General features: G+C 37.8%; 1 protein-coding gene across 1 annotated transcript in view; it reads left to right on the top strand.

Moving 5' to 3' along the window:
• The window catches only part of ARFGAP3 (ADP ribosylation factor GTPase activating protein 3), a 38,023-nt gene extending 14,710 nt beyond the window's left edge, over positions 1–23,313 (top strand). Inside the window, exons 6-16 of the mRNA XM_068400588.1 lie at positions 933–1,020; positions 1,423–1,479; positions 3,296–3,342; positions 8,104–8,249; positions 10,431–10,556; positions 11,153–11,275; positions 14,920–15,057; positions 16,293–16,416; positions 17,444–17,534; positions 21,391–21,512; positions 22,208–23,313. Coding sequence (XP_068256689.1) covers positions 933–1,020; positions 1,423–1,479; positions 3,296–3,342; positions 8,104–8,249; positions 10,431–10,556; positions 11,153–11,275; positions 14,920–15,057; positions 16,293–16,416; positions 17,444–17,534; positions 21,391–21,512; positions 22,208–22,225 — 1,080 coding nt within the window. The 3' untranslated portion in view covers positions 22,226–23,313. The remainder of the gene's footprint in view (positions 1–932; positions 1,021–1,422; positions 1,480–3,295; positions 3,343–8,103; positions 8,250–10,430; positions 10,557–11,152; positions 11,276–14,919; positions 15,058–16,292; positions 16,417–17,443; positions 17,535–21,390; positions 21,513–22,207) is intronic.
• The last annotated feature ends 782 nt before the right edge of the window (positions 23,314–24,095 follow it).

Below are 24,095 nucleotides of genomic sequence, written 5' to 3' on the forward strand. Positions count from 1 at the left end.
GCCATTCAAGAGAGACCTAGACAGGCTGGAGAGTTGGGCGGGGAGAAATTTAATGAAATATAACAAGGGCAAGTGTAGAGTCCTGCATCTGGGCAAGAACAACCCCATGTATGAGTACAAGTTGGGGACAGACCTGTTGGAGAGCAGCGTAGGGGAAAGGGACCTGGGGGTCCTAGGGGACAGCAGGATGACCATGAGCCAGCAGTGTGCCCTTGTGGCCAAGAAGGCCAATGGCATCCTGGGCTGTATTAGAAGGGGTGTGGTCAGCAGGTCAAGAGAGGTTCTCCTCCCCCTCTACTCTGCCCTGGTGAGGCCGCATCTGGAATATTGTGTCCAGTTCTGGGCCCCTCAGTTCAAGAAGGACAGGGAACTGCTAGAGAGAGTCCAGCGCAGAGCCACGAAGATGATTAAGGGGGTGGAACATCTCCCTTATGAGGAGAGGCTGAGGGAGCTGGGTCTCTTTAGCTTGGAGAAGAGGAGACTGAGGGGTGACCTCATTAATGTTTATAAATATGTAAAGGGCAAGTGTCATGAGGATGGAGCCAGGCTCTTCTCAGTGACATCCATTGACAGGACAAGGGGCAATGGGTGCAAGCTGGAACACAGGAGGTTCCACATAAATATGAGAAAAAACTTCTTTACGGTGAGGGTGACCGAACACTGGAACAGGCTGCCCAGAGAGGTTGTGGAGTCTCCTTCTCTGGAGACATTCAAACCCGCCTGGATGCGTTCCTGTGTGATATGATCTAGGTAATCCTGCTCCAGCAGGGGGATTGGACTAGATGATCTTTCGAGGTCCCTTCCAATCCCTAACATTCTGTGATTCTGTGTGAACTAATCAGTGATGCTTAGGCAGTCTTTGAGCTCAGTGCTCATATTTATTTGCTGTATTCTATTTTGTGTGCACTTTTGATTTTGTAATTTTTTTCAAGGCAAAGAATACAGAGTGGGTGTCATCAGAGCCAGAGCCAGGTTTTCTACAGCAGAAAACTTCAGAAAATATTCCAGAATGCTATGAAGGTATAACTGATTCTTTGTTAACAGTAAGCTGCATTTTTGTGTTAGTCTCTTTGTTTAGGCTCTTTTTACCCTACTTTAATAGTTAAATAACCTAACCGTGCTAATAACGCAAGAATTTTGGAGAGGAAGGACTTTTTAGAAGGGTTATGCTAGAATGTGTGGGACTGCTTGTTCCTTTAATAATGTTTAATAGAAATCCAAATTAAAATTTGATTCAAAAGACTTCAGATGAATCTTTGGGTGCCTGCTGCTCTTTTAGTAACTGGTAAGGCTGTGATAGAAATAACCCATTACGCTATATGTATCAAACAGTACCCTGTGTACAGTGAGTCGTGTTTTGGTATTTTAAACGTTCTAAAGAGCCTTCTCATATTCTTACCCTTGTTATTCATTATGTTTTAGGACCAGACCATGGACCAAGTGTTGATTGCCTTAGTACATCACCAAAAGCTGCATTAGGTAATGAGTGTCAGCAGAAGAAGATAGCAGCCAGTATAATGGACTTAAATATTCATTTGTACACAGAATGTATGATGGGGAAGAGATGTGGAATTCTTACTTTAATATCAGTGTGCATGAGTTAGTTGAAACATCTGAATTTGTATTGCAACTTCTTCTGTTAAACAGTGCACCCCTTCCAAAAAATTAATTTTAGTCAATGTTGTTCTGGTTTTATCTATCTTTTCTTAGCCAACCTGTTGAATTTAAATCCTACAGGCATCACACCTAATAAAGGTGACCATTAATGTTTTATACCTCCTGTTAGACTGCTTTAAGTTCTGCATTTAAAGCACACAGGTGGAATAGAGCATTGTGCTGTGATTAATGGCCTGTTAGTTATGATAAGCAAACATGTCATGTACTAATAGGTCAGTCTTTCTAGATAGATGCAGGTTTTGGTCCCTTTTCAGAAAACCGAACATAAAAATTTAGACTGGAAAAATCTTGCATTTCTAATACAATAACTACAATGTCCAGAGTCTTAATTTACTTAACACTGAAGAGTGTATCATACTATAAGTAAGTAAAAAAAAAGAGTTGAGGAAAATAGAATAGAATAAAATGCATCAGTGACTTATCATTTTGAGGATCATCCTGCAGGAGCAGGTTTCTGAGAATAAAGAGCATTGATCTCAGCAGCACAGTGGTAGTAAAGAAGTGATGGCTGGGACTAACTCAGTACTTCAGGATGGTATGGTCTTCATCACTGTTTTTGTATTCACTTGGTTGGGTTTGGTTTTGGGTTTTTTTGGGGGTTTTTTTTCTTTGTTGTTTTTTGAGAGCTGGAGACTAGGAAAAATAGTTAACCACATACACTTCCTGGTTTTCTGATTTGTATTTTAACACATGTTCTCATAAAACAAGTGCTTTTCTTGTTGGTTTTGGACATCACAAGTTCTATCTTATGTGAAGTATCTCTGTTCTGTGTATGCCCGTTTCCAACTAAATTTCAGCTCAAACCAGTTTTTCTGTATGTACAAGTATTCAGTAGGAGTTGTTGATTGAAAACTTTGCATTGTGGGAGATTTACCCTGGCACAGGGTAGCTGTCAAGAAGGCACAATACAGTGCCTTACAGAATGTAGTGAGTCCTGTTAGGGTCTCATGAAAAATACGAAGATTAGGAGTTGTGTCAGACTTCATGCAGAGCAGAATGTAGATTCATTTCTATGTTTCAAGATCTAATACAAAGCATTAAGGCTCGAACTTTCAAACTTTATGTATAAAGCTAGACTCGCAATACTGTGCTTGGGCAATCGAACAAAGCTGTTCAATCTAGTGATAGAGTATGTTGTCACCTCTGATAATGCTTGTAATTTTGTTTATGATGATACAGGTATGTTTTATCTGTATCGTTGGTGGGTTTAAACATAGCAAATACCTTTCTATCCAGGAAACAATTCATCTTGGAAATGGTACAGGATCAGGTGGACTTCTAGTCTGATTCAGAATAGCAAGTCCTGCATTCTTGTTCTGTTTACTAGCAGGTATCTACAACTGAAAACTGAGCTGTAATTTTACTCCTATTGTGTATTTGCGAGAGATACCATATCCTCAATCAGTGGCAGTTTCCCATGTTTTCTTGGAGATATTCACAGCTCTGTTCCCTGTAACTCAGTTTAGTATCTCAGTCTCCTAGTGTAGAAACTGTAATACTTCAAGGCATTAAAATAAATTCCAAAAACTATTTTGAGACTGATATTGTGGAAATTATCTTCTGCAGTTCTGGAATTAATAAAATTGTATGTCAAATAATGTACATTTAATCCTTGCAGAGAACACCACCTTCATAAAAAAGAAACCAAATCAAGCTAAGAAGGGGGTAAGTGTATATAAGTAATGCATATTTTAACTGTATTATAGATCTCTGGAAATATGTAGATTGCAATATGGAAATGTATCATGTAAGTTAGCACTAAACAGTACTTGTATTGGTAACAATTTATGAAACTAAAATGGAATTGAAACCCATTTCTATATCAGACAGCCAATGATCTGTTTGAAAATGCATTGTTAAGATGAATTTGTCTAACAGGTTACTGTTATTATGTAGTAGAGTGCTTCAGATCTGTGGGTTGTTTTCTGACCTCAGATAAATTCTAAGTCTGTTTACATATATATATATATATATAGCTCACTGAACTGTGTAGACTTCCATGTGGATATCTGAGTGTAATTTTCTTTGTGCTGTCTGGACCTGAACAGCAGGTGATATTTTTTTCAAAAATGAGTAAAATAAAAATGTCAAAGTATATATTGATGTCAAGGTCTATACCCCACTTCTCTTAGTTCCTTTCACATCATCATCCCTGCAACTCTACTGATTTTCTGTAACCTTTCTTCTCACTTGCTGATACTGGGTTGCAGGGTTTCAGGCTTTCACCTAAGTTAGTTGGCACCAAGATCTTTTTGTAGCAAATCCTGAAAACAGGGGGAGTTGGAATAACACTTTGAGTGGCTAAATATGCATATGGCATAATCTGTCAATACAAGGTGAGTTTCAGGCATTCAGATCTATATTTCTGGAGCAGTCCTCATCTCATACCACACAGCAATATGGTATTCGGTTGTATTTATAGATAACTGGCAGCTGCATTCAGTTCAAGATAGTTTCCAGATAGTTCACAGACTTATTTCTGGATGGGGTCTTAGCACTTTCTTAGGCATCTGGTCTCTGTAAAGAAGGTATGAGGAGAGTTGAGTATCTTAGAATGATGGTTCAAGGAACTTAAAAACTGAGTAAGACAGCTCAAGTTAAGCTACCTAGGAAAAGCTAGGCTTTGGATGAATGGCTCTTGAGGGCTAAGAAAATAGCCCTAGTATTAGGCCGTTATGTGTGACAACATGTTACAGGGAGTCACTTCTTTTAAGTCTGGGCTATTGTATGGCAAAAGATTTTGAAGGTTTATTGGAGCAGATGAATGTAGACTGAAACCTATTATTTCTTGCTCCCACTAGAGGGCCCTAATACACAAGAGGAATTTCTTATTCTAAGTGGTATATGCAGGTATGTTCCTTTACAGTAAGAAGAACGTAACAGGTTCACAGGTGCACGTACAGTTTGTGAACTGTAGTGTCAGAGCCTAAAACTGTATGTACGTAGGCCAGAGCTTTTACGTGAAGACTTCAAAGCATTAACAGGTTAAGATAAATGTATTGTGAAAGTTAATATTGCTGCAGCGTTGCAGATGAGGAATTAAACACACGTGAGAGTAAGAACAGCAGTTTGAGTGCTGTGCTACTGTCTGAATCAGCATCATTGTATCTATTCATATTTGTAGTGTTAAGTGCTTTTTAGATCTTTGATGATCAGAATGAAAGAATATGTATCCCTGTATTGAAGTAATATGAACTAGAAATAGAATTATTTTAAAAGAACCAGTGCAAAACTGGAACCTCTCAGCTGACAGGACAAGGGGCAACGGGCACAAGCTGAAACACAGGAAGTTCCATCTGAATATGAGGAGGAACTTCTCCTGTTGTTTGTGAACAGAGAAGGACTAGTGGGAGATGTGAGGGTCGGTGGCCGTCTTGGGAGTAGCAACCACGAAATGTTAAGAGTTTTCGATAGTGGGGGAAGTAAGGAGGGGCAAGAGCAGAACTTCTGCCTTAGATTTCCGCAGGGCAGACTTTAGCCTGTTTAAGAGGCTGGTGGACCGAGTCCCTTGGGAGTCGGTCCTGAAGGGCAAAGGAGTCCAGAAAGGCTGGACATGCTTCAAAAGGGAATTGTTAAATATTCAGGAGCAGGCTGTCCCAGTCTGTAGGAAAGCAAGCCGTCGGGGAAAAAGACCGGCCTGGTTAAACAGGGAACTTAGACTAGAACTTAAGGAAAAAAAGAGAGCTTACTTGCACTGGAAGAAGGGTCGGGTAACTTGGGAGGTCTATAGGGACGTGGCCAGGTTGTGTAGGGAGAAGATTAGAGGGGCCAAAGCTCAATTAGAGCTCGATTTGGCTGCTACAGTCAAAGACAACAAAAAAAGCTTTTACAAATACATCAACAGCAAAAGGAGGGTCAAGGAGAGCCTCTACCACTTGCTGAATGAGGAGGGTAGTGTAGTGTCAGGGGATGAGGAAAAGGCAGAGGTGCTCAATGCCTTCTTTGCCTCGGTCTTTAATGTCAAGACTGGTTGTCCTCAGGAGACTCGGCCCCCAGAGCCTGAAGTTAGGGACGGGGGGCTGTGTGAATCTCCCGTAATCCAGGAGGAGACGGTTAGTGACCTGCTGTGCCAGCTGGACACCCACAAGGCGATGGGCCTGGATGGGATTCACCCCAGAGTAATGAAAGAACTAGCAAATGAACTTGCCAAACCACTCTCTATTATCTACCGGCAGTCCTGGTTAACTGGAGAAGTTCCAGCTGACTGGATATTAGCAAACATAACGCCCATCTACAAGAAGGGTCGGAAGGATGATCCAGGGAACTACAGGCCCGTCAGCCTGACCTTGGTGCCAGGCAAGGTGATGGAACAGATCATCCTGAGTGCCATTACACGGCACATGCAGGACAATCGGGGCATCGGGGCCAGCCAACATGGATTCATGAAAGGCAGGTCCTGCTTGACCAACCTGGTCTCCTTCTATGACAAAGTGACCCACTTAGTAGATGAGGGCAGGGCTGTGGATGTAGTCTGTCTAGACTTCAGTAAGGCATTCGACACTGTCTCCCACAGTATCCTCCTAGACAAACTGGCTGCCCGGGGCTTGGATGGGTGGACTCTTCAATGGGTTAAAAACTGGCTGGATGGCCGAGCCCAGAGAGTGGTGGTGAATGGGGCAAAGTCCAACTGGTGTCCGGTCACTAGTGGTGTTCCCCAGGGCTCAGTTCTGGGGCTGGTGCTGTTCAATATCTTTATAGATGATCTAGACGTAGGGATTGAGTGCACCCTCAGTAAATTTGCAGATGACACCAAGCTGGGTGGCAGTGTCGATCTGCTGGAGGGTAGGAAGGCCCTACAGAGGGATCTGGACAGGTTAGATAGATGGGCCGAGACCAATGGCACGAGGTTCAACAAGAACAAGTGCCAGGTCTTACACTTCGGCCACAACCCCATGCAGCGCTACAGGCTGGGGGAAGAGTGGTTAGAAAGCGGCCCGGTGGAAAGAGACCTGGGGGTGCTGATCGACAGCCAGCTAAACATGAGGCAGCAGTGTGCCCAGATGGCCAAGAAGGCCAATGGCATCCTGGCCTCTATTAGGAATAGTGTAGCCAGCCGGTCTAGGGAAGTGATTGTCCCTCTCTACTCAGCACTGGTGAGGCCGCATCTTGAGTACTTTGTTCAGTTCTGGGCCCCGCACTTCAAGAAAGATGTTGAGGTGTTGGAGTGAGTCCAGAGGAGGGCGACCAAGCTGCTGAAGGGTCTGGAGGGTCTGACCTACGAGGAACGGCTGAGGGAGCTGGGGTTGTTTAGCCTGGAGAAGAGGAGGCTCCGAGGTGACCTTATTGCAGTCTACAACTACCTGAAGGGAGGTTGTAGTGAAGTGGGAGTTGGCCTCTTCTCCCGGGCAACTAGCGATAGGACAAGAGGACACAGCCTCAAGCTTCGCCAGGGGAGGTTCAGGTTGGACATCAGGAAGAATTTCTTTTCAGAAAGGGTCATTAGACATTGGAATGGGCTGCCCAGGGAGGTGGTGGAGTCACCATCTCTGGATGTGTTTAAGAAAAGACTGGACATGGCACTTAGTGCCATGGTCTAGTTGACAGGGTGGTGTAAGGGCAACGGTTGAACTCGATGATCCCTGAGGTCTCTTCCAACCTGATTGATTCTGTGATTTTGTGATTCTTTACTTTGAAGGTGACAGAGCACTGGAACAGGCTGCCCAGGGAGGTTGTGGATTCTCCTTCTCTGGAGATATTCAAAACCTGCCTGGACACAACCCTGTGCAACATGCTCTAGGGGAACCTGCTTTGGCAGGGCGTTGGACTAGATGATCTCCAGAGGTCCCTTCCAACCCTTAACCATTCTGTGATTCTGTGACATGTATATCTAAAAAGAGTTTACAATGCTTTGTCACATGTAAAGGCTAATCATGCATACACGTATATACAAACTTGTATATTGCTCTCCTACCACAAATCAGTAAATACCTATGTACATGTTTATTAAAAATATGAATAAATCAATACTTAAGATAACACACTAGCCTGGCCAGTGAGAACTGATTCAAGAATCTTTGCCACTTCTAAATGTAAATTATGCATAAAATAAATGAGCACCAAGTAGTTCCATTGCAACAAATTTTATTATATTATTCCTATGCAACAAAATCATTATTAAGAAACTAAAGTTGTGCTATATATTATAATACTTATTTGAACATGCCAACCTGTGAACAATTAAAACTATAATAGTTTCATTACGCTGTGATGCTTGTTTGCAGAGCTAACCAAATTGGTAAGTTAGTAGAAGCATGTAGAGGGTCAAAACATGAAAAAATATTTTCTCTGCTCCAAATTGTCATTGTTGTTTGCATATGCCCCCAATAGTGCTTGCTGTTGCTGTCAAAGTTGACTGTTAAGTCAGTTGAGGTGATTGTCTCAGTTGTAATGTTGGGGCTTTTGTTTTTTGTTTTTCAATAAATCAAGCTTGGTGCCAAAAAAGGTGGTTTGGGAGCACAAAAAGTGAGCAGCCAAAGCTTTAATGAGATTGAAAAACAAGCACAAGCTGTAGATAAAATGAAGGAACAGGAGGATCTTCATAGCATTAAGAAAACTGAGAAGGAAGAGCCACTGTAAGTATGAATTATATATACAATGGTAAACCATGAAGCCTGATTTCATGTTAATGAAGTAATTGTCAACATTTTAAATACTACCAGAGATTAGCTCATGCAAATAACACTTCAGTTCTTGCTTTAAAAAAAAAACCCCAAATGTGGATGAGGTGGGGCAAACAGTAATTCCCCATTACCCTTTCTTTTGCCATTAAGTATATGTTTCTACAGTTGATGATTTACTGTGGAAATAGCCCAGTGCTATCTTTAAAAATAACCTTAGTGTTATTCTTATTTAACACAGAAAATAAGGAGGCATTCTACTGATACATAGTAATAAAATGTGAAATAAATCTAAAGTATGTTAAATTTAAGTATTAATGTAGAAGACTCTTGCCTCTTGAACTTTCTTCACACCATGCTAGTTACCTAGTTTATTTTGTTTTGATGTACTGAACTGAATACTATTTAAAACAGTCTATAATATAATAGTTTGGAAGAAAGTCCCAAGCAGTGATTCGGTTTTTGTGTCAGAAATGTATAAATCTATATAGATCCAAGGCAACCTTTAGTATAAGGTCTCTGCAACCTTTCTGCAGTGGCCAGAACCCTCTAAAAATGCAAACAAGAGGGGTGCAGATACACTTCAGTTTATGGATCCAGTCCCAGTAGAGGCAAAATAACTGTATTTCCCTTGAGATTAAATTTTTGCATTTTTAACTGTAGATGGCAGTATATACCAGAACTAAAGAAGGGTGAATACTTTGAAAATTGCATTTGCTTCCAACTAATTTGTGTGGTCGTTTTAGTTTTAAAAGCTCGACTAATGAGCTTTAGCCAATTAATTCAAGGTGGCTTTCTTACATGGCAGGAATGGAAACAACGCTTTTGTAGTCTAGTTCTTAAAAAGGAGAAAGAGCATTGAGACTTAAAATGTGATCTTTATAATTGGTACACAGGTTCTTTATTTTCTGCTATGCACTGACAATAAAAAAGATAACTGGAGTTACTTTAAAAAAATTGATCAGTATCCATATTTGTTTTAATCAACAGCAAATAAGATTTTTGATGTTCATAAAACATATTTCATAAGATGAGCTGCTAATCTTTCTACTTAAAGTGCTGGGTAGATTTTATCAGTAACAGTTTCAAGTTGAATTTTAGTGAACATTTTCAATTTTCTGTGTAACAGTTGGTCCTAAACTGTAAGAACTGATTTTACAATGTCCCTGAACACTCTCTGTGCTTTGAAGATACATTTTTCTGATTTTATTGGTTTCAAAAGTCATTCCACAGATGCATCCTGGTTTGTATCTGACTTTTGTTGTTACAAGCGTCTGAACATAAGATGTAGTGATTTTTTAGTTCTGGCTCCAAGTCCTCCTAAAGCCCCAGTCAAAGGGTAACTAATCATCACAAGACTGAGATGTCTCCTCCTTTTTGAAATGCCTCATCAGTGGAGGAGTGATGTCCCATTTCTTATAGCAGGCTGGTACCTACATCCCTTGTCTGTGAAGGAAGAAGACCAGATGCTGTGCCCTTTGCCAGCTGTGCAGAAAATTATAAGTTTTGGGTGCTTCAGAGTTTCCATAATACAGAATATATTCCATTTTGGGAGTACGAAGACTCTCTCCTCCCCTCTTCTGAGACACCTTTTCAGGCACAGGGAAGGGAAGCATCAATAAAGAAGCATCAATAAAGTCTACCTCTAGCACTTGTCTCAAGAGTGTATGTATAGCAAGTGGAGCATGAAGGGGATGAAGGGAGGGAGATATAGCAGGGCCAAGCTGCGTACTAGGGGAAAACATTACTAGTAGTGTATCATGAATGTTACAGTACTGTAGTGTATCAGAGTTGGATAATTTTGGCAATTATTTGGTGTCACATAGAATTAGGACTGTGGAAAAAAGGCTCTTTCAGGTTGACTTAATGGTGGTGCAAAAGTGTGTCCTGAACTTTAGCAGTAGCATGTTTCACATTAGTTTTGAAAAAGGCTGCCTGCTCATACACAGACTGGGGTACCATTTAGACAGTTGTCTCTACTGTCTTTCTCCCATCCTTATAGTTGGAAGTTAATCCATTTAATAATGAGTATTTTCAGTAAACACAGAACATACAAAACACAGTGCTGCAATATATAGTTAATTTTCTACCAATATTATTAGGTTGGGTGCTCAGTTACTGTATGTTTTGTTCTAGTGTATCATCTTTACGATTGGCCTACAGAGATCTTGATATTAAAATGAAAGAAGAAAAGTTAAATCTGTCTGGTAAGAAGAAAAATGAATTGGAGAGACTTGGCATGGGATTTGGCAGCAACAGAAGGTATGTGAAGTTCTATAAACTGTATTTAAACTGCTTTATGCAGTTACCCTTCATTTTACTTGGGAAATGAAAAAATATACTAAAGTGTGCTATGGAAACTTAAACAATATCATCAAAGACTCTAGTATTTGTCAGGGGGAAGGGGTAGGATTGCTTCTGATAGATTTAAGTTCTAACCTGCCAGACAGGTGTTAACCTAAATTGTAGGATGTCTGTAGGGTGTTTGCCTCCATTAGCTGACTGTGACGAAGGTAGTCAGGATGTTTTCAGTGAACAGTACCAGCCTAAGTATAGTCTGTCTTTTACAAGGCAGAACTCTGAAAAAGTCACATTGCCGTGTTTTCCAGCTGTTGGAATGGTCTGTGTGTTCAGAAGTCCTGTCACTACTTCAGAGAACTACAGTAGAGTTTTCCAGGGTGCTTTTTTTTTTTTTTTTTTTTTTTTTTTTAAATTCCTCCTCTCTTCTTAAATGTTGGTATAGCTTGGGCTTTATCAGCAAGCTTCAGAAACTAGATTTGGGCTTTCATTTCTTTTTTTTTTTTTTAGGGTATGAGCTTTGTCATCTCTTTACATACTTATTTTCTTCCTGTCCCCAGTGGCATTTCTCACTCAGTCACCTCAGATATGCAAACAATAGAGCAGGAAACACCTGCAATTGCAAAGCCGAAGAAAAAGTACACTGATGATGTGGAAGACTCATATTTCGCTTCTGGTTCAAGGTAATGTATGAGCTTTTTATTTTGCGTGGGTGTAGAAGTATATGCAAGTTACGTATTCAAATATACACAATATATTTGGAACTCAAGAGCAAACCAGAAGACAATTGAACATGTCTACACACCTAGCCTATTGTCAGGAGACATTTGAATCAGAAAAGTTGTGAAGGAGTTGACCTTACGTCCATGACAGATGTATTTATAAAGAAGAGGAGTTACTTTTTCTGAGGAGGAGGTAGCCCGAATTACGTGTTTACAGGTTTTGTCTTGTTCAGGGTCTAGTCTCTACTTGCACAGACAGTTGCTGTGTAAGCTTTTATTTGCTGTGTACTGAATGGAGTGAATTTTTGTCAGAATCACTTCTGTTTGTTCTTTTTTTTTTCTTTCTTGTGGTACTGTCTTCAACTTTCAGTTTAAAATTAAACAAGTATCGAAGTCTGATACTAGATATACTACAGTTGCATCAGTCTTTTAACTGGATGCATGTCAAATGCAAAAACTTCAATCTTTTTGAGGTATTGTGTGTTGGATGCACTGTGTAGATGTCTGCAGGCTTATTTGATAGACTTTTATGTATTTGAACATAAAATGTAGGCAAAACAATTGACGAATTTTTGATCAGAGTATAAATGCAATGCAAATTATAAAATACTGCCATTGGGAGGGAGAGGAAAAATAATTAGTCCTACTGGCATTAATTGCAATGAAACAGCTGTTTGTGGACCGATAGAAACAGGTGTTGCTTTTATAAACTGCCTTTGTTGGATTGGTGCCACAGAAACATGAAAAATTGTACCTAATTACTTGTAGACAGGGAAATAAAAACACAAAGACTTTTGTGTCATTACTTTGTAATCACTAGTGGCAGAAATGCAAATGTGGTACCAAGTAAACTGGCAGCAGTCTTGTAAAATAAAATGTGTCATTTCAGTGCTTCCCCATTTGTTCCTTGAAAAGAACTGTTACTGCTCTCAGGTTATTCATAAGCCTACTAGCAGGCAAAGGATAAATTATGGAAGAGGCTTTTTAATGTGTTTTGGTTCAATAATTAGAAGATAAATTGTAACCTACCTGTTCTTGGCTCTTGTTCTTCTAGTTATAGCAATAGTAGAATCTAATTGGAGTTGGTGTACAAATTCATTCTCTTTAAAGAAAGTATGAAGTCAGATTGTTGGACTTGATAAGGTTTGTAAGGTGGTTATTATCTTTTATTCCAAGCTGTGACTTTGAAACAGAGGTAAAGTAATTTTAATATCATCTTAGTATATGCCCAAAAGCAAAATAATCATGCTGGATATTAGAGTGCTGATAAGTATCTGTAAATTAAGCAAGCTAAATGTCTGAAGGCTTAGGTATATAATTGATGCATCTTAAAATCCTTGGATTCTGTTTTTTCTTTTTGCTACAATTAATAAAATCTTTATTAGCATAACAATGTAAAACTTTATTTTCTATTAAATGCAATTTTTCTTTCTCCCTCCCCCTCCCACCCCCCGAATACTGAAGAAGCATTTTGCGAAGTTATGAAAATCTGAGAGGGAAGGATGGAGAAAATAAGTCATTTTATTCAAATCAGCTCTTGTAGCCCCTGGCCCATCCCGTGGTTTTGATGGCCATAGTGAAATTGGATAGCTTCATACATATGTAAACACCTTGTTTGTTATTACACATCCATATGGAACTTTTAAAGATTGCTGCCACTTCTTCATTAGGTGGGCAGGAATAACAGTGTCGCTTCCTTGCAGGTTGTATTCTGTGCTTCTACACCCTGCTACCATAGGAACATATGACCCAGAAACAGAGAAGTCAGGCCAAAAGAAAGTGACCCTGGTTGTAGGAAAGCATGTAGTGCCTTGCCATATTTCTAAGCCAATGTAAGGGAAAGAGGCAGCTGAATGAAGAAATTTGGAAGACCAACTATTTTCTAATGCTGTACCACTGTTGTCTGGGAGTTTCTGCCTTCCTTTTATTTATTTTACACGTGGTATTGCACTGAAAACAACCTAAGCTCAAGGAACAGTGAAACATTGAATTGGTATTGTGATGTGCCCCAAACAGTGGATTCTGTGATTTTGCTTTCTTTTCGACTTACAGATATAACTCTTCCTTTGGATTTTCCACCTGTATCTAATAGGTGGACGGGGTAAAAAGCCTAATTTATCAGGAAAAAATACCATCAAGAATCTGCTGGGTGTAACATCCACTCTGTAGGATGAGATTGTGAAGATGAAGCATGATTGCATGAGCCTTCTTCACTCAGAGCACTAAATGTACTTCCCTTCGTCTGTCAGGAGAGACTCCTGCTTTTTGTAGAAGTTTCTTCCAGATCTGTCCCTGCTATTTCCCTTGTGCAGTGGTGGGAGACTTTGCTGCTGAAGGTGTCACACTTCTCATAAACTGCAAAAACAAGTGTCGTGACTATTCGTAACACAAACGTGGAGAACATTTTTTTTAAAGAGTGCTTTTCACAAAATACAGGTGCAGACTTTAATAACCCATGCTTGTTCTACTGAATGATTCAATTCTGCTAGCCTCCTGTCGTTTTGATAGTCTCCCCGTCCTGGTCATATGCAAGTTTTACGCAAGTTTATTTAACCACAAAGGGAAATTCTTAATCTTTGGCATTTTAGTAGGGTGTTGTTTTTTTTTTTTTAAGTATTTTCCATATATGTTTAGATATGTGTAGATAGTCAAAGGGAAAAGGTCAATACAATGTACCACCAGAAATGACAAATGTGCTTAATTTCTTTTTTCCTTTTCTTTCTGTTTGTGTTTTCCTTGCAGTTTTGATATGCAAGAGAACATTGTCTTATTAAATTAAGGCTCACTTTTAAGAAATTAGCATTGTTTTAATAAAACATGTTACAAAACTCAGAGGTACTTACTATCTGTATTAAAAAATATATACAGAATGAGAGACAAGGGCTTTCCTTACTGTTCTGACCTATGTTTGCTGATGCCTCAGAAAATGGGAGCAGATTCTCTGCTTGCATAGCTTACAGATTGATTCATATGGAACTGTGAGATTAGCCACTACCAGCCTCTTAGGAAACTTTGCCCCATGTGGAACCACAGCACAGTTGGATGCCATGGGTTAGTTAGGTGCTCTTGGATCTCTGGAGTGTTCAAAGTGCCTTGAAAGTTGTGGTGGCTTTTTTCATAGCTGGTATCTTAGCATGGAGTGTCAAGAGCACCAGGCCTTTTTAAGCAGACTACCTTGTAGGGTCATCATGGTGCCTTGCTTGCAGGGTCCATCCTGAAGTTTTCTTAGGGTTGCCCTTAAACCAGCCAGGTATCTTGGCAATGTTCTTCCCAGTGCTTTGCCTCACACTAAAGAAGATGTAATACTTTGAAGTAATAAGAACTTGTGGGACCATATCTTTCAGGCAGTTCACTGCATATTCATGACCATATCCAGCCTAAAGAAAGACCGAACTTTTCAGTCAGATATATGTGTAAAAAACCAAAAATCCATTGGATTCAACTGTACAAAGCTTCTAACCAGTATTATGAAATCCAGATTATTCACTGGCAACTATCATTGTGCTGAAAACTTACTTGCTAGTGAACACTTATAGCAATATTTATCTAACAATATAAAGATCCTACATTTTCAATACCTTTTTTTTTCCCTTCTTTTATTTTAGGTACTATGATTCTTCAGATTTGAGGAGCAGCAATTTCTCTAGATGGGATGACAATTCAGATTCTTTTTGGAAGAAAGAAAATAATAGTAGAGATGTTGATATAACATTAACTTCAAAAAGTACAGGATTTTCAGACAGGTATACCAAGAAAACCTAGCTGATTTTTGTACAGAAAGCCCAAGCTTGTTAATATGATTTGAGTCTGGTCATAGTACTAGGATTTCTTCAGTCCATAAGGAGAATTTGACCCTAACTTTCATCAGCAGTCAAGGGACTTCTTGGCTGAATTTCTTTTGTAAGCTAAATTTTGTATTTACATTTTAAGCACTTGGTCTGTTTTGCTCAGTGCTGTACAGTGTATGTACTAGAGGTAATTGCCAAAGCATTTCAGCATAAAGAGAAGTAGACAAAAGATGTAGAGAGAAACTCAAATATTTGCACTGTTCTGAGAGCATACTTGCTTTACTTGCTTTGTTTGTTGCCTAATGAACCAAAGACAACCCAGTTACCAAATGAGTGAAACTGTAGGGCACTCAGCTTTCCAGGATGAAGGCATTGAAGATACTTGCAAACAACAGTTCTAATTGTTGTGATGATGAAAAATGAATGTATTTCTTCTTTGACAACTGTGTTTTTATCTTTGCAATCAAGTGGAAAATGTGTGCTTGGTTGGTGTTCTCTGCTTCGGTTCTTGTTACTTAAAACTGTGTTTTTCATTTACCTGTAAAATGCAGTTTGTGCGGTTAAGTACAGATTTTTTTTTTTAACACAAGCATATTCTGTTGTTTCCTAAAGAGTAGACCAGTGATGCATATTACACAAAGTAGGGGTTCACGTCCATAACACTATTACTTCTTTATTTGAGTACATTTACCAAAAAAAAAAAAAAAAAAAAAAAAAAAAAGGCAAGAGTTGAATGTGTGTGTTTGAGGTGGAAGGCAGTGACAGTTCAAAGGATGTTGAACCTTTTTGTGCTATTACATTTAAACCTGAATTTCACTGACATTGTATTTTGGATTTTTTGAGATTTTGTAGAAATATTCTGTCCTTGTTGATGTAATTTAGCTTGCTTTTTAAATGAACTCTGAAAATAAAGATACAAGATTAATGAATTTGAAATACTATATGTTCACCATCTTGTAAAGCTGTCACTGAAATTTTGTTTGTTGCTATATCAACTTAGTTATCTGAATTTCTTTATCCTGGGTTGATACTGACTTAATTTTTATTAAAAAAAAAATCACTATTATACTTTTAGGCTTCACAAAGCAATGATGATAGTGCTTCTTGTTTGATTTCTTGCATTCTGCTGTGATGTTATGGCAGAATAAAATAAAAGTTACTCTCACTAATGCAGTTTATTTTTGTTTTAGGCCTGCGTCTCGTCGTAAGCCTGAGTATGAACCATCTTTAAACACAGATGAGGCGCAAAAAAAATTTGGCAACGTAAAAGCAATTTCATCAGATATGTATTTTGGAAGGCAAGATCATGCTGATGTAAGTAGAAAGCAGTGATAAATATTTTTGAATGTTAAAATATTCTTTCACTGTAAACATGGTGTTCTTTTATAAAGAGAAGGCAATAAATAGTTAAAATTGGTAGAATTAGTAAGCTTAGAGAATTATGTCCACTTGAGTATTTGTTTGATAGAAATGTACAAGTGTCTGATAACTCTGATAGTTTATTATTTAATTTTAAGGAGTTGCAGCTACAAGTAGGACCTTACCTCCAACATCATTCTTCTCTGATAGAAGTGGTAGACAATGATTCAGAAGTCTTTATTTTTGAAAGAATCAGCCTGATGTAGGGTGAAGGCTTACTTCATTTGTCCTAAATACCCAAACTGATGCCAACAAACCGTTGTTGAAACAGCTGTCCCCTTTGTATTTGTTACATGGAAACATTATTCCTATTTTAAGGCTAACTAAGCAGATAAATTGTTCAACAAATGACATGTAATTGAATCAGCCTAGAAATAAGAAACAGATTAATATTCTATTGTGTTTTGGAGGTGAGGGATCATTTTAAAAAATTATTTTTAATGAAAAATTAACAATGTAAAGAGTAATGTAAAAAAATATAATTGGTGTATTACCATTCCCAGGGAACTCAGAAAAAGTTGAATTAAAAGCATCATGTGATTAGAAGGGTTAACATGATGCGAACCACTGTGCTTTTTCTTTATCCTACCCAACCACTCAATATCACATTTTTTAGTTGTTGTTTTTAATGTTTGCATAATTTTTCAGCAATTTTAGGGTTGCTAACAGTGAGTAGGCCTCTTGTTGTTGCAATGGTAAATGTCACTCCTTTGATCAACTCAGAAATGAGTTGAGATAGTGACAAACTCACACCATATAAGTCATGTGAAAACTACAAAATGGGAACAACTTTCAGAATGGTCAACCTCAGCTGGATTTGTATGTTCGAAAACGGTCTCTATAATCTCGTGAATTACCTGACATGACCTCGAAAGATGACAGCATACTGTTACAATACTTTTTCTTCTCAATTCTATTCTAGTATGAAGCAAGGGCTCGACTAGAAAGACTCTCTGGAAGTTCATCTATAAGTTCAGCTGACTTGTTTGAAGATCAGAAAAAACAACCAACAGGTACACATTGAACAGAGTGAGAAATTGTATCATGCAGTGAATACGCTCCCGTACTCTGCTTCTAGTTACACTATCAGCTAGCTGTTGCTGTATTCTGCAAGAAGTGTGCAAAGTGCAGTATGCATTAGTATTGCTAATAGGTCAAAGAAGCATAACAGGTGTAGTCATTATTTAAAAAAAAAAATTAATTTCTTAAATTTCAAGTTCTGTATATTAAGTTCAGTAAGTTCAGTATTTTATACTGTTTTTTTATGTGGCTTGTTGCAAATAATAGACTAACTATATTGTAAATAACTTATATCAAAGGAAAACTGTAATATTTTGTTATAAAAACAAATGAGGTAACACCTAAATTGACTATCAGGTAGTTTTTTTGATAAGTTGCCACAAGTAACTTATATATTTATATATGTGAAAATAGCTGTCATCATAATACTGAATCTAAGAAGAATCTGTAATAAAATGTTAGTGGCCTTGAAATTCCCATGTAACCTGTTGCATGGCATATCCATTCATCAGGGTATCTGCTGGTCTTGACAAATTATTAAGGAAATTTTTCAATTGGTTTGTCTGTTTAAAACATTTGTTGGAACACCTTGCATTGGAGAGTATAGTTCATCAAATTAGAAAGGAAGAAGTATTATATTAGATTGACTGAAAGGTAGCCCCTTAGGCTATTGAAAAATCTCTTGTGTTTTCTTTCCAACACCCTTTTTGGATAGCGCAATAATGTGAAATAGAAAAGGTAGGAAATACTGGAACATTTTATTGACTTGATCAGTTGGTTTTCATTCCTTAACTTGTGAAGAAATGTAAAAAAAAAAAAAGAATTGCTGAAGAACTTGAAATCTGTGAGCAGTTATATAAATAGGCTGGAAAAGCAAACAGTGTGCAGCATCTGGTTTTACTTTGGAAAAGTTGGAGGAAAAAAAACAACATGTGATTATTCAGTTTTGATCCCCTGAAAGCAAATTTTGAATGCACTGGCTAGTAGAGAAATAACTCCTGTTACCAGTTACTTAAGCTGGATTTTGGTCAATTGAAATGTAAGGAAAAAAAAAAAAAAAAATTAGGGAGGGAAGGAGGCATAAAGCAGTAATTGCAGTAACTTACTTTAGCCACTTGAAAGAGTATTTGCAACATGGTGTCATACTTGTGCTTAAAAAAGATACGGGGAACATAAGCAAAGAAATGGTGTTTCTTTCTGAATTTGTAAACTATGTTTTCAACAATACATGAGATTGTGATAACAAATATTGTTTTGTTATCTATCTATTGTGGACTAGAACTTTCTTCGTCCTTTTAATTTTTTTGCATAGAAATTATTTTATATGGAATTAATTAATTTTTCCTTTAATTTGTGTAATAGTGTGGGGCTTTTACACAGTAATGAATAAGAGACTGAACAAGGAAAAGGTAATATAAGTTAAAGATGGGGCAGATTGTGTGATGTGATATATATATGTGTGTGTGTGTATATATATGAATGTGCCTTTCTATGTACACATACATATATATGTGATAAAATTCTCACCGTATTCTGAATAAGTGTACTTACAGGCAATTATATAACGTTTACTATGTGTATGCGAATTGTGTACACATGGTTATTCATCACTGACCACTTGGAAAGGTTCTTGGGGCTTGTGGGGGAATTCTAATAATGGGATGAAAAATACCTGCCTGCGGCTCGAGGTTAGGTACTCTGTGACTGGCATGTAACCCAACAGTAAATTTAGAGTTACACTACAAAGACTAAACTTCTGCTAAATTTTGTGGGTTGTTAACTGCTCTAAAATAATAGTGAGGAAAAAAATACACCAGGAATTATTAGTTTGTATATTATAAATTGACACTATATTCAATCTACAGAATCTTCCTTTCCTACGTGTCTTTCTGTTACACCCCCCACCCCAAAGGACTGTCTTTTGACAGTGGCCCTTCTTGGAGAAATGCTACTGCACTGATAGCTTGTCTGGTGTTGAATTAATGCCAAGGCCATCATTAGTTCCATAAAGTAAAGGTGATCAGGAGACCAGAGGCTGGCAACAAAAACGCTGCTGTAATTCTGGGGTCCTTGCCAGAATAAAATGTCCTTTGAATCTAAAGTTGTTTTTATGATGAGCACTGCTGAGATTTTAGGGTAGAACAGTTCTGGGATGCTTGCTTTGATACAGAATGCTGTGGGAGCTATTTACCAAAAAGAGGGGGCTGCAAGAAAACTCTTACTTTTCATTATTTCAGACCTGTTGCTTATGACAGGTGGCATGTCAGTTGGCTGACTTGTAGATGCTGACTCTGAAGGAAATGGCAAGAAAAGGAGTTGCTTTCCTGCCTCATTTACAAGAAGTTTTTCAGACAACCATACGTAACCAGAAAAACACGAGAAAATTCATGTGGCTGAGAAGTGGTTAGAGCTTTTCTCAGGTTATTTATGTCTGCAAATTTTATTTCCATGACTCTGACTTTAATCAAAAAAATGCTGAAGCATTTGATAAGTAGAACAGATCATAAGGAAGTCAAAGTTACAGTTCAGAAATAGGGCTGTCTCAGTGACAGTGAATTTTTGAAAATAGTCTATAAACAAGTGTGCCCATGCATTGTAGAAACACCTACTCAGCCAGCTTTAAAGAATGGAGTGGGAAGCTCTCTGAACGTGACTGTGCATCTGCTGCTATGAACCAGCTGCTTAGCTTAGGTAAATCAAATTATCTACAGTAATGTCTTTCTCAGCCTGACAACGAGGCAGGTGCCTTTAATTTCCTATGAAAAGAGGAGCTGCAGATCCTCTGTCTCTTCCTCCTCCACCCCTGTTCAAAAAGAAAAAAAAGGAGAAGAAAGGGCTGCTGCTGTGTAGCAATGTCCTGTGTGGAGCTGCTCACAGAAGGAGTCACAGTTGGGCAGGTTGTGGAGCCTGCGGCTGGATGAGCTTGTCCGAGGTTCAGTAACTGCTCACAAGTTACTAGCTGTGTCGTGACTATCAGTTGGCTATGTGTCTAAATTAAGGCTACAGATTGCAGTCTCCGTTTTGAAAACTATCTATTTTGGGATGCTTCTTCTAAGGAGCCCCATTTATTCCCGAGATCATAGTTCTGTGATGCTGGTTTACTGCCATTTGTGCCTTTTACAGTATCAGATATTTAATATTAAGGCATGTGCCACTAATTCTTTTCGCAAATAAGTGGGTGATTGTAATTGTTAGCATGTTAATACTTATAATACAGATATTTTTGAAACATCTTTTGATTTCTGTTATCTTTAGGCCTATACTTTTCATAAGAGCAGTAGAGCTAACACTTACTGGCTGAACTATATTGGCTTTAAGGAAGGCTGTATTGCTGGCTTTGTTTCAGAGTTTTAAAACTTACTTACCTTTACTATAATTTCTATAGAATTTTCCAAGCCTCAGATGTAGTAATGCAAAATATGTGTGTGTATACAGTATGGAAAACACACCTATGCATGCACACAAATAGGGTTCATCACTTCAGCCACCACTGAAGTACATTCATCTTTAAATTGCAAGGTAATAACAGCTGTTTGGGATGCAAGACAAATAACATTGCAGCAGAATGAAAGTGCAGAATAAATTATATATTATCCAAACACTAATTGCTCAGCTGGGAACACAGAGTGTAGATGGTGACACTCTGGGTGGAATTACGAACAACTGAAAAAAATTAAAAGGAAGATGCATTTAAGAAATTTGAGGTCTACGCCTAGTGTTTTTTACAGTGTCGATCAGACGTTGGTATTTAGTGCTCCTAATAGTATGTTGTACTTCAGAGGGGGGAAAAAAGGGTGCTTTTAATATAAAAGTCTGTTTTCTTCTTGTGTGTGTGTGTTCTCCTTTTAGGAAGCTACAATATTACAAATGTCTTACCTTCAGCTCCTGATATAGCTCAGTTTAAACAAGGAGTGAAATCAGTGGCTGGAAAACTTTCTGTACTTGCTAATGGGGTCATGACATCTATACAGGTTAGTAAAAATATTACAATATGTTAACCATCAGTTAAAGTATTTTTGTAGTGATTTAGTATCATGGATCCTGCCGTTGAATCATCTTTAGGGAGAAAAGTATGAATTGGATTTTGAGCTTTGTAGACCTCTCATGGTAGACAGTAGATCTTTATCTTTTTAAAAATAGATCTGTAGCTGCTATCTCACTTTCCTTAGAATATCTTTGTTGCCTTTTCCCTTGTAGAGTTTATTTCTTGTCTTACAATTGAAACAAAAATTCCATCATGTAAGTTATTTGCTGTCACTCTATTTTTAAAGTAATAGTTTGTAACTCAGAATAGAATAGTTTAGTTGCAAAGGACCTACAGCGATCATCTAGCCCAACTCTTGTATTGGCTCTTTAATTGGCTTGACAATAATACCTTTGATCCATGTTTGTGCACAAAATTAAGACATCCTGGTCTCAATAATGTAAAGCATGCTTCGTGCTCCGGTTAGTTTGTGTTTCCTTTATGAGGTCAGTGGGAACTCTGGGGTGTTTGAAAATCAGGCTAATTATCCTGGGCTTTAACTGTAAACTCCAGTTCTTGGAGGCGCTGGTCAATTTTCTTTAAGTCTTTAAGAATTAAACTGCTATTTATTTTACAAATGTAAGTAAAACTAATTTCTTTCAATGGAAAACATACTCATGTCTGTCTGTTTTGCTTTTCTAGGATCGATATGGTTCATAACGTCTTTTGTATCGACATAATTAAGTACACTAAAGAAGGATTTCTCTTTAGATATTCAAGTAATCACACTGCTGATTCGAATGAAGGTTGCCTTAAGACTGTTGATGTTTTTATTTGTGCAGCTTTTTGGCTCAGCCTCTTCTTACTGCTATTTCATCTTTACAGAGCAGAAATCTTGTAGCAACTTGTTATATTGCATATGCTTTCCCCTCCCCCCCCCACCTTTTAGTCTTATATTTCTTAGTGACTTTAATGTTAGATGTTGGAAGGTTTATTTTATTACTGGTTTTGGCTGTGAGGGAGGAAAGAGAAAGAAGGATGAACGTGTACATTGGAAATGAGGCTTCCTAACAGAAACCTCGCTGTGGTTGCATCCTTACTCGCCAGACATAACCTGTCTTCTGTCTTACGAGCTGTGGAGAAGAAAATGTAAATTAAGCATATGGTGAGGTGCTATTTAGTGGATGGTAGCAAAATATAGAATTAAGTTAAACCTGTTCTTATCAGGAAGTAGAAGCTCTTGCAGTGATAAATTTCTGTGCATTAAAATGATGGAGAATTAGTGTTTTAAAACAATATTGCTGCTAGAAAATCGTATGCTTAGATGTGAGGTATAGAGAAGACAAGACGTGGTATATTGAATAGTGGGTTTCATCTTGTCATGGGAACAATCTATTTATTCCTAGTTTTGAAAGTTACAAAAAATTGCAATATAAAATCCTTAAGTGCTTTTTAAAAATCGGTATTGTGTACAAAATGAAAAAAAAATTGAAAATATATAAAGGGCCTAATAGAGTAGTTAATTAAATACTTGTTAAAAATGTTTAGAACACTCTTAGTTTTTTGATAAATTATGAAATATCGAATGAGGAGGTAGTGGGGCTGTGTTTTAGACAGTCTAGAATTTGTTGCTGATGACATCCTGTATAAAAATGCTTATGACCTTAAAGAAGAAAACCTCACAACCAAGAATGAGCTCAAGGTAATTCCATTCTGTAACTTTATTTCTTAATTCAAATTTGTAAACTGCTGATATCTAATAAAAACAATTGATATAAACTCATTTTTTAATTAAATTTCTATGTGCAGACACCAGCCTCCAGCTTTCTAAATACTGCCATCTGTGTTCTGTCTATATAATGGTCTGGTAAAATTAGCCTTTAATTTCAATGAGTGAAACTAGCTTTCTTATTAAATTGCTATAGAGATTTAGAAACCTAAACACAAAGGCTGGGGTAGAAAATAAGCGACTGTATTGAAATACTATGTTGAAATACAGTTAACAGTATAGCTGTATTTGGTTTTTTTTACTTTCTAGCTGCCTCTTAGATCTAACTTCAGTTCTGGTAACTTTCTCTTGTGGCTGTTGCATTTAGATTTGTTAATCCAAAACTTATCTTTCTTTTTTAAGAGTAGTACAAGATAAGCATTTGTTCTGCTTAATTGTAGAGCTTTACAATAAAAGACTTGCTTTGTTTTCTCCTTTCCCACCCTATAGAGATGATTTTGCTGGTATAACACGGAAATGTACTGGTCAGGGCTTGCTTTGGTTTTCTGTAGTTACAGATAACGATTCTCAGTTTGCAGACTACTCTTTCAGTTAAGTGTACACACGGTAGTAAATTTATTACAAGTAATAAGTGGTCTGATTTTCAGAGTTGCAATATACCAGCAGCATCCAGTGACTTGCAGAAGAGCTGGTCCTCCAATAACTAGGCTGTATGTTCAGGCATTTGTGTATGGATGCAGTTGCTTAAATTAATGCAGGGAATATAATAATATGTAGCTCTGTCCCCTCCTGTGATTTCTCGTATGTAACAATGTATGTGAGATCATGTAGACTGAAATAATTGTGTGCATATTTTATGCA

The sequence above is a fragment of the Nyctibius grandis genome, chromosome 5 (assembly GCF_013368605.1).
Source record: "Nyctibius grandis isolate bNycGra1 chromosome 5, bNycGra1.pri, whole genome shotgun sequence".
NCBI lineage: Eukaryota > Metazoa > Chordata > Aves > Nyctibiiformes > Nyctibiidae > Nyctibius > Nyctibius grandis.